We start from the raw sequence: 11,402 nt of genomic DNA, 5'->3' as shown, positions 1-11,402 counted from the left end.
GAGGGCCAAGCCCAGCTGGAAAATTCCCAAAATTGGGCTGGGTTTCAAACCCCAGAGAGGTTAACCCTTCATGCTCACTCATACCAGTTCCCCTGAAGCTGGAACAGGATTCCCTCTGCTTGTATTCCAGTAAGAGCTTGCTAAGGTAGAGTTGTTTGGCTCTATTGTTAAGGATTAATCACAGGCTCTGTTGTTTCCCTAATGACGTTCAGGCTGGAAGCCAATCTCTCACTTCCCATCCCTGGGTTTCGCTTATTATTGTCGAAAAGTATTTCATGAGAGGTTTGACATTGCCTCCTCCTCCTTCTCCTCCCCCTTATCCTGAACCCAGCTGTCCAATCAGGACCAAGGGAGTCAGGCTTCTCCTCACCCTGGTGACTAAGAAGTTGGGAGTATTTAAGAAGTTACTGGCATGGACTGTGCCTTGTTTTTTTTTCATTTTTCCTCAGGAAGGGCACAGAGCACACCAGACTCTGGGAAGCCCTGACGGGTAGAGATCAATCCTGAGAGAGAGCGTGAGGGTTACAATGTGTTACGGAAAGTGCGCCCGTTGCATTGGCCACTCTTTGGTCAGTCTGGCCATCCTCTGCATCGTAGCTAATATTTTGCTTTACTTTCCCAATGGAGAGACCAAGTACGCAACCGAAGACCATCTTAGCCGATTCGTCTGGTATTTTTCTGGAATTGTAGGAGGAGGGCTGTTGGTGAGTACAACTTAAACCCTCTTGCTATTGTTTTTTTTTAATTCAAAGCGGAAGTCTAGAACTTTATATTAAAGTATGTCTCCCTCTCTAGACTAAGGTCACTGTGGCCTGTGAACACATCTACAAACTGTTGCATTGTACTCTCCCAAGTGCTTAGTAAGTACAGTGCTCTACACGCAGTAAGCACTCAATAAATACCATTGATGATGATGACAATTGTGGTATTTGTTGAGCACTTATTATGTGCCAAGCACTGTACTAAGCATTGGGATGGATAGAAGATGATCAGGTTCCACAGGGGCTCCAGTATAAGTAGGAGGAAAAACAGGTACTGAGGGAAATGAGGCACAGAGAACTTAAGTGACTTGCCTGAGGCCACACAGCAGGTATATGACAGAGCCAAGATTAGAACCAGGTCCTCCAACTACTAGTCCCAGGCTCTTTCCACTAACCCATTTTGCTTCTCTATAATGATGATAGAGCGTGCACCTTCTTTTATGGTATTTGTTTAGTACTTACTATGTGTCAGGCACTGTACTAAACGCTGAGCACTGTACCTGGAAATGCTGTCTCTGCCTACCTCGAGGGTACAGGAGTTGTTCAAGGAGTGCATTGTGCTGAGTCCCATGAAGAAATCCTGTTTCTTGGTTCTCATTTTCCAAAGCAGGTTTCCACAGAACTGCTCCTCTCTGGCCAGAAAGATTCTCAGGTTCACCAGCTCTAGCGTTGCTGGGTTGGTTCAAAGTTGAAGGGAGTTCTAAACTCAGCTGTGGTTCCAGGTTTGAAGGGTTCTTTCAGAGGTTTGAGAGCCGGTAGTCATTAGCTGTTTTTGCCTGACATGGGTGGGAATCATTGAATAATGCAGCCTAAGTTAACTGCGGCTTGTCCATCAGACTTGGGAGCAGATGTGATGTTACACATTGGCTCAGAAAGCATTAGAAGCCTGCTTCAGATTAATACTTGAATAAGCCCTGGTGACACTTGACGGCTTTACTGGGGTGTGGTTCATGGGGAGGACTCCTGCCACCATTCATTCAACTAAGGAATTTTTTGCAGAGAACTGAAACGTACTGAATGGTCAGTCCTGGCTTTTGAAGACTTCTCTTGGGAATGCTGTCAGAAAATCTTAGTAGGCAGAAAGATTAGAAATGAAAAACCTGAAATCTGGTACCCTGGCCCCACTGGGGTTGTTCGGTTATTAACTGGGCTTTCTGGCTGGAAGATAGCCTTACCTTAGCCCTGCCATGAATGGCGGAGTGGCAAAGATTGCCGTGCGATTCTGACTTTGGATACTTTGGATTATTATTTGGATTCCCACCTGGATATATAAAGCAGAGCTGCTTAGGTTTCCTGTCCATCAGCTCCTCCCAACCCAGAAATTTTCCCATTTTTTTTTTCCCAAGAAACCAGACCACTCCACCTCCTAGGTGCGTATAAAGTAACAGTGCCCCAGGAGTCAGCCCAGTTGCTCATGAGACACTCTCTGTTTGTGTCCAACGTGCTAAATTTAATTCCCTAGATTACATCCCTAGATGCCTGCTCCAGTGGGGTTGAGACCAGACCACATTGCCGTGCTTAATAATAATAATAATGGTATTTATTCAGCACTTACTATGTGTTCTAAGCTCTGGGGTAGATACAAGATAAACAGTTTGGACACAGTCCCTGTCCCACGTGGGACTTACAGTCTTAATCCCCACTTTACAGATGAATTAGCTCAAGGCACTGAGAAGTGAAGTGGTTTACCCAAGGTCTCACAGCAGACATATTGCTGAGTGGGGATTAGAACACACTACCGCTGACTCCCAGGTCTGTGGTTCTTCCACTAGTTTTTCCACTTCTTCCCTAGAGATGATACTGTTTCCCTTGAGTTTGAGTTTTTTTTCATCTGGAGGTCTCAGGCAGTAAAGAATAAGAAATGTTTCCGGACTACTTGACACATTGGCCATATTCACTCATTTATCATAAGAGCTGTGGGATAAAAGGATAAAGGGTATATGGTTTGCTCTTTCCTCTCTAGATGTTTCTCCCAGCGGCGGTGTTCATTGGGCTGGAACATGAAGACTGCTGCGGCTGCTGCGGCCATGACAACTGTGGGAAGAGCTGTGCGGTAAGTTTTCTCTCCCTTGCTCCCAAACTCCCTGCATGGCTTCTGAAGCGGGACTACTCACTGCGGTCAGGGAACGTGTCTACCAACTTGTGTTGTACTCCTGCAAGTGCTTAGTACAGTGCTCTGTACACAGTAAGCACTCAATAAATATTATTAATTCATTCATTCAATCGTATTTTCTGAGTGCTTACTGTGTGCAGAACACTGTACTAAGCGCTTGGGAAGTACAAGTTGGCAACATATAGAGACGGTCCCTACCCAACAGTGGGCTCACAGGCTAGCAGACTGATTGACTAGGATTGACTGATTGACTAATTGATTGACTAGGAATGATTGACCATTCGTCCCGCTTATCTTCTTTCCCCAGATGCTCTCCTCGGTGCTGGCAGCCCTTATTGGACTAGCTGGGTCCGGATACTGCATCATCGTGGCCGCCCTGGGCTTAGCCGAAGGCCCAAAATGCCTTGACCTCAGTGGTCAGTGGAATTACACCTTCGCTGACACCGATGGAAAGTATGTAATCTGCTCCAAGGCAGACAACATATTCTTGTCCACACTCTTGGTATTTCTTAAACAACTGTATCCCTGACGTTCAGTAGCCTGGCATCCTAGGGGCGGGTGAGAGGGCTAAATCCAAACAAAAGAGGGGCCTCTTTTGAAAGAAGACATTTTAAAAGTGCATCCCATCAGCCATCCATGGAGGTGCCTTAAGCACCTGACAGATTTCTTCAACTTTTAGCCAAGGGAAGATGGGGAAGAGCAAGAAAGCCAAGTCAACATTCATGATCCCGTTAATGAAAACCAGCACGGCCTAGTGAGAAGCAGCATGGCCTAGTGGAGTGAGCACAGGCCTGGGAGACAGGGGGACCTGGGTTCTAATTCTGGCTCCATCTTATGTGTGACCTTAGGCAAGTCATTTAACTTCTCTGTGTCTCAGTGACCTCATCTGTAAAGATGGGGCTAGGGGGTTAAGTCTGTGATCCCCATGTGGGTTATAGACTACATTCAACCTGATTAGCTTGCCTCTATCCCAGTGCTTAGTACAGTGCCTGGCACATGTTAAGCGCTTAACAAATACCATTAAAAAAAAGTGTCATGCAGAGGCTTGGGTTTCCGGTGACTCTTTTGAGTCCCAAATAAGTCCAGCTTTTTATTCAAAAGTTTTTTTGTCTGAGCCCAGGAGAAGCTGAGAGTCCAGAAGTCGTTTATGACTGTTCTAATTCCCCCACATTGCTAGGAGCAACAGTCGGTCTGTCAGGTGCCACAACCCAAGCAACAGTAAAACAGTACAGATCACTGGAGAGTAAATCATCAGCTCTGGATCAGAATGTGGGTTTGAAAAACTGGCTTGGATCAAACCGTTTCATAGTATTTGGATGGGGTATAACTATTGCTTGGACTAGTTGCTTTTTTCCAGTGCTAAATAATAATAATAGTAATGGTATTTGTTAGCACTTACTATATACAAAGCACTGTTGCTCCCTTTCCCCAGTCAAGCCTCCTGAACCCCAGAGCTTTTTCCCAAAAGGGGGTTCATCTAAGGGGGATGTCAACTTGTGCTTCTGCTACTTGTGCTTTCTACATGAAAGCAGATAGGCTTCTAGCCTGGAGTCAACCTGATTTGAATTGGTATCTCACTCTGAAAAAGGGAGGTTGAACTCCACAAAGTCTTGCTTGCTTGTCACAACAAACCTGCTTAGCTCAGAGAGCACCATGGGTGCTCAGATTGTATCTTTGGACATCTTCGCCCTGCCAGGAAAGGAAGTTAGAAGAAGGAATTTAGACCTTTCTTTGAAAAACCAAGTGCAAACCTTAATGGGAAGTGGAATACTCCCTTTTATATAAGACCAAGATCTGAAAGATTTGGGGGGCCCTAAGAAGCCCCAACAAAGCAAAAGTGTTAAGTAATAATAATAATAATAATAATTTTGGTATTTGTTAAGTGCTTACTATGTGCCGCACACTGCTCTAAGCACTGGGGAGAAACAAGGTAATCAGGTTGTCCCACATGGGGCTCACAGTCTTAATCCCCATTTTCCAGATGAGGTAACTGAGGCACAGAGAAATTAAGTGACTTGCCCAAAGTCACATAGCTGATTAGTGGTGGAGCTGGGATTAGAACCCATGACCTCTAACTCCCAAGTCCGCGCTCTTTCCACTGAGCCACGCTGCTTCTCTGGGTGTGGTCAAGCAAAGGAAGCCTAGAATAATAAGAATATCTGTGGTACTTGTTAAGCACTTACCGTGGTTCAAGACTTGTGCTAAGCAGTAGGGTACATACAAGATAAGTAGGTTGGACACAGTCCCTGTCCCACAGGGGGTTCACAATCTAAAAAAGGAGAACAGGAATTTAATCCCCATTTCTCAGAGGAGCAAACTGAGCCAGAGGGAAGCCAAGTCATTTGTCCAAGATCACACAGCAGGCAAGTTGCAGAGCTGGGATTAGAACCCAGAACCCTGACTCCCAGGCTCGTGCCATGCTGCTTGGACAGCTAGGAGATCTTGCAGTAGGTGTTCAGAAACGGGATCTGGGCAAGACCAATATCAGCATAATTTGATAGGATTTTGCCCAACTGGTCTAAGGAAGGAAGTCTATCATCTTAGACTCCACCCCCCCTTCTTATTAATCATTCAAAAGTCCCATTCTGCAGGTCCTCGGCACATATAGGGTTAAGGCCAAGGAGACCAGCTGGCTTTCGGAAGGTTCTGTTGTGGACGGAGGCAGGGGTCTGGTGGAAACTGCCCCTAGAGATGCCTTTCTGCATTTCTTTTAAATGAAGCCACCACAATATTTAAAGAAATAACAAAAACATTCCTTGATGGAAGTTTTTGCCTGATAAGATCAGGGCAGGAATTCCTTCCAAAATGCCTGCGTCGGAGAAGAAACACACCCCACAAACATGTTGAGTTGATTTGCGGATGAGGCTCTGCCCCTCTGTAGGGAAATAATAATAATAATTGTATCTGTTAAGCGCTTACTATGTACCAACCACCGTTCAAAGCGCTGGGTAACTGGATTGTAACTCTAAACTGTAAACTCCTTGTGGGCAGGGATAAAGTCTACCAACTCTGTTGATTTGTACTCTCCCCAATGCTTGATACAGTGCTCTGCACACAGTAAGACTCAATAAATACCATCTGATGATTGCATTACCCTAATGTTGCCAGGGCTTTCAACTGCTTGCCAACTATGACTTCTGGGCTTCATTATTATATTTGCCAAAAAGAGACCCAGACATTTTATTTTTTCAAAAAGTTAAATGTAACTATGAGACTTTTCAGGGACTCTCTCAATCATCCTCGTCACTGATATTGATTAATTGGACCTTGGGCAGGGAGCTTGGACTAGCAATTCTCATGGGAGGGCAGAGCTTCTGTCTTGGAGAATTGACAGGCTGATGGGTTGTGCGGGGGAGAAACCTGAAATGAAACTTCAAGAACTCTAGTTGAAAGCTCCAAGCAATCATAGATTGGTTCTTCACCCATTAAATTAAATGCTACCCATTTCAGGGAAGAGATGTCTCATCGTGGGTAGGGAATGTGTCTATCAACTCAGTTGTATTGTGCTCTCCCAATCACTTAGTACAGTTTCCTGCACACAGTAAGTGCTCAAAAAAAACCCTTTTGATTGATTCCATCAAAGGAAAAAAACATAGGCAGCAATCTGAGAGCCAGAGATTATTGATTCAGCTCCTTTGTCCATAGCTTTGCATAACGTCTTCCACACCTAGGAACCTACTGTTCGACCACCAACTCAAAATAGGGGGTTAAAAGGGTAAAAAGGCTCATGATTTATTTTTATTAATGCCTGTCTTTCCCTCTAGACTGTAAGCTCTTTGTAAGCAGAGATCATGTCTACCAACTCTGTTGTTTTGTTCTCTCCCAAGTGCTTAGTACAGTCCTCTAAAGCACTCAATAAAATCCATCAGCGACGATGATGATGACTTGATGCTTCTGTAGGCTGTGATGTTTTGCACAGTTTTCCAGGCTCGGTCAATCGATCGATCCATCAATTAATAGTATTTAATGAGGGCTGACTCTGTGCAGACCACTGTACTAAGTGCCTTGGAGAGTATAATAGAGAGTTAGTAGACACAATTCCTGCCCTCTAGGAGTTTACAATCTATAGGGGAGGCAGGCACTGAAATAAACTGCAGTTAGAGGGAAGCATCAGGATTTAAAGATGGGTAGATAAGTGCTACCCGGGGTCCTAGAAGATACTAAATACTGAAGTGGGAGGAGAAGGGGAAATATGTTGGGGAGATGAATGATTAATCAGGGAAGGCATCCTGGAGATGTGATTTCAGAAGCTCTTCGAAGTTGGGAAGAGTGGTGGTCTGCTGGATTTGAAGGGGGAGGCAGTCCCAGGCAGAAGGGAGGCATGAGAGATAGGTTGACAGAAAGAGAGATGGAAATGAAGCCCGCTAGGAAACAGTCCTCCATTCACCCCTCACATTGTTGTAAATGGCTATTTTTACCCTCAACAGTTACCTGATGGACCATTCCACCTGGGGGGATTGCATCGAGCCCAGAAACGTGGTGCAGTGGAACGTGACTCTGTTCTCCATCTTGCTGGCCCTTGGAGGAATTGAATTCATCCTGTGTCTCCTTCAAGTCATCAACGGTGTCCTTGGAGGAATATGCGGATTCTGCTGCTCTCGTCAGCAGGTAGGCACTTTCTCCACTGTGTCCACCTCATGGCTGTTCTGCTTTGTCTTCCTAACAGACCCCCTTGCTTGCGTCATTCATAAAGCTCCATTCCCTGACCCATTGCAGTTGAGTTAGCACCTGTTTGTGCTCTGGGAGTCTATGCAGCAGCCTCTGGACTGAGTTAGTAGTCACCTTCCTGTGACACACCCCACCTCCTGGGATGAGCCAGGACTCCCAGAACACCCCGGGTACCATGTGTGAGTAATCTAGAATTTCACAAGCCAAACCCCATCCTAATATACCTGCCTGGACATATCTGTGGAGGTTCAAACCGACTCTCACCAACACTAATCCAACAAGTCAGGTCAGCTGCCATTATAATAAGGGTAATAATAATAATAGTAATGATGGTATTTATTAAGCGCTTACTATGTGCAAAGCACCGTTCTAAGCACTGGGGAGGTTACAAGGTGATCAGGTTGTCCCACGGGGGGCTCACAGTATTAATCCCCATTTTACAGATGAGGGAACTGAGGACCAGAGAAGTGAAGTAACTTGCCCAAAGTCACACAGCTGACAGTTGGAGGAACCGGGATTTGAACCCATGACCTCTGACTCCAAAGCCGGTGCTCTTTCCCCTGAGCCACGTGGGTAATAACCAGTTTTACAGTGTCTGCGCTGAGGTGTGTAGGTTTTGCAGGAGGGGTTTGCGCCTTTCCTGTAAGGTGTGGAGCAGTAGCTGACCCAATCCTCCCCTTGTTTTACTCTAAGAACAGGTAGATCCTGTATTCATTCATTCATTCATTCATTCAACTGTATTTATTGAGTGCTTACTGTGTGCAGAGCACTGTACTGAGAGCTTGTAGTTCAAAGATGATGTTGAGGATGGTTAGGCTGTACCCATAGGTTTGAGCCTTATGCTGAGAATGGCTTGCACAAAGTACCTGGAGAAACAGTGTGGCCTAGTGGAAGAAGGATGGGCCTGGGAATTAGAAGGACCTGGGTACTAATCCTGGCTCTGCCACTTGTCTTCTGCATGACCTTGGGGAAGTCATTTCACTTCTCTGGGCCTCAGTTTCCTCATCTGTAAAATGGGCGTTCAATTCCTGTTCCCCCTTCTCCCGTGGGACAAGGGCTATAATAATAATGATGATGGCATTTGTTAAGCGCTTACTATGTGCAAAGCACTGTTCTAAGCGCTGGGGAGGATACAAGGTGATCAGGTTGTCCCACGGGGGGCTCACAGTCTTAATCCCCATTTTACAGATGAGGTAACTGAGGCACAGAGAAGTGAAGTGACTTGCCCAAAGTCACACAGCTGACAAATGGCGAAACCAGGATTTGAACCCATGACCTCTGACTCCTAAGCCCGGGCTCTTTCCACTGAGCTACGCTGCTTCTCTGACTATGACTATGCCCAAACTGATTAATTCTATCCACCCCAGAATTTAGTACACTGCCTGGCACATTGTGAGTGCTTAATAATTACCATTATTATTATTAGTAATAGTAGTAAGAATAATAATAATAAACTCATTGTAGGCAGCAAATGTGTGTTATATTGCTATATTGCACTCTCCCAAGCAGTTCGTATAGTGCTCTGCACACAATTAATGCTCAATAAATACAATTGATTATTGTTTTATGGTATTTGTTAAAGCACTTACTGTGTATCAAGCACTGCCCTAAGTTCTGGGACAGATACAAGTTTATCAGGTTGGACACAATCCCTGCCCCATATGGTTCTCACAGTCTAAGTAGGAGGGAGGAGGATTTATTCCTCATTTTACATTTGAGGAAACTGAGGGACAGAGAAGTTAAGTGATTTGCCCAAGGTCACACAGTAAGCAATTAGCAGAGCCAGGATTAGAATCCAGGTTCTCTGATCCCAGGCCCATGTTCTTTCCATGCTGCTTCTTATATTATTATTTTTATTATTATTACTACACTGGAAGGGAATAAGTGGGGTACCCAAGGACCAGCCTGAAACTCCATGGCTCACCCCTTCTGTGCCCCCGGCTCCTTCAGTGAAACTTTACAGCAATCCCGTATTTGTTTACGAGTCCTCCTGGCTCCTAGGGTTCAAACTGAAACATAAACAAGCTGAGATTGTTGATATCCCCAGTTTTCATGAACTCTGTTTTCCAGGCCCAAGTGGCTTCTCGGGATGAGGTAGGGCCTCCCAGGCCCCATCTGATTATGAAACATTGGGCAAATGTTTTGAGAGCACACACCCTCTGAGTTTCAGGTCAGCTGGTATCCTTCCCAAACAGACTGTCCGGGGGCAGACCAAGCTCCCTCAATTAGTCTAGAAAGCCACTGGCTTATGTCTGTACCACAGCCACTTAGGGCCCTGAGGTAAACTTTCCCTAACTTCAAGCATGTTTTCTTTTCTCCCCAGCAATATGACTGCTGAGAGAAGCATCCCTGGATGGAGGGTGAAGGTGCCTGTCATTGACTGTAATTTATATATTTTGTAAAACTTTGTATTAGTGTACCATATATGCTCTGTTTGTGTAAACCTGGATAGATAAGAGCGCGTTTTTACTCTGGGCGAGAGGCTGGAACAATGGAGCTGATGGAATTTCTTCCCCGGCAGAGAGGCCCAGCCCTGCCCATCGTGGGGGGCCTCTTCTGCGGAAACAGAGGTGCCCTTGGGCAGAGCAGAGGGAAGGTTGAATCCCGGTGACCGCTTCTGGGATGAAGATGATGTTCCAAAGGACCCAAGCCTGTTTTCTTGACAACGCAAGTTGCCATCTTCTCTGTTGGCATGATGTTTCTCATTCGCATGATTCTGCTGGCTTCCCCCCGAGGGGGACATGTGGGTGACCCCGAGGGCTGGTATAGGTCGGTGCCCGACTGCTGGACAGAATGGGAGTCTTATTATCAGCCAGGATCCCCATAGTGGAGCAGGGGAGGGAAAAGGGAATGCAGAGAGATGGCTGTTGGGGCTTCCATCTAAGGTGCAAAACAGGAAAGGGAGTGAAAGGATCTTGGAGCAATCTTTCCTTCACTGACACATATGCCCCACCTTCAGGCCCACTCCAGAGGCCCTCCCCACACCCTACCTCTGCCCCCCAGCTCTGGCCCACCTGGGCCTCCTCCTGCTTGGCCAGTTCTGCTTCTGGGCATCTCTGGTGGTCCTTCTGCACTGGTCTGAAGGTTGAAGAGTCCACAGGGGCTGGTAAACGAGTCCAACGCTGCGCTATCTCCAGACTGTCATCAACCCTGGCCTTGGAAGTTTGGTGAATTCCACTCTTTCCCCCTCCTGCCTCCTTCCCTTCCTCCTTGGCAGGGACTGTCTGGAGTCAGCCAGAGGAGGGAGTGCCCACCAACAGATGGAAAACTGGATTTCCACACCCATGATGGTGCTGGCTGGCTTCCCTAATCTGTTTGGAAATTCCCGGGTCTTCTAGTCCCCTAACTGGATGGAGCTGACACGGTAGGCTGGGGAAGGCAGAACCAAAGGCAAAGGAGAGGGAAACTGAAAGAAACAGATGAAAAAAAAACAGAGTGGGAAGAAAAATAAATGAAGGATAATCTCAAATACATTTTGTACAAAATAGAATAAATGAAGAAAACCAAAATCTCCATATTAGGTGTTTTCTGTTGCTTGGCCTGAAGGTCTCAGTTTTCCTTCCATTTCCTCTCCTCTTCTTCAATTAATTAATGGTATTTATTGAGCTCTTACTTTGTGCAGGTCACTGTACTAAGCACTTGGGAGAATACAACAGAGATGGTAGAAGTGTTCACTGCCATAGTGAGCTTACATTCTTCCTTGTTTCCTTTCCTATTGTTGTACTGTTTTCTCCAGCTCTCCTCCCCTGGTGATGAGGAAGCCGAATCATAAGCCTTGACACATCCTGCCTGGCTCCTGGGGCAAGATGGGCTGGGCCAAGAACTCCCAGAGTCCTTTGGTGTCCAGGCCAAAAAACCCA

General features: G+C 46.0%; 1 protein-coding gene across 1 annotated transcript; it reads left to right on the top strand.

Moving 5' to 3' along the window:
* The first annotated feature begins 423 nt into the window (after positions 1-423).
* TM4SF1 (transmembrane 4 L six family member 1) lies at positions 424-11,055 on the top strand. Its single transcript, XM_038752055.1, has 5 exons — positions 424-704; positions 2,725-2,814; positions 3,182-3,327; positions 7,302-7,482; positions 9,866-11,055. Exons 1-5 carry the CDS (start codon positions 528-530, stop codon positions 9,878-9,880), a joined length of 609 nt encoding a protein of 202 aa, XP_038607983.1. The 5' UTR covers positions 424-527; the 3' UTR covers positions 9,881-11,055.
* The last annotated feature ends 347 nt before the right edge of the window (positions 11,056-11,402 follow it).

This window comes from Tachyglossus aculeatus, chromosome 1, assembly GCF_015852505.1.
Source record: "Tachyglossus aculeatus isolate mTacAcu1 chromosome 1, mTacAcu1.pri, whole genome shotgun sequence".
Lineage (NCBI taxonomy): Eukaryota > Metazoa > Chordata > Mammalia > Monotremata > Tachyglossidae > Tachyglossus > Tachyglossus aculeatus.
Note: the sequence above shows the minus strand (reverse complement) of the source record. Positions and strands in the feature narration are given on the sequence as shown.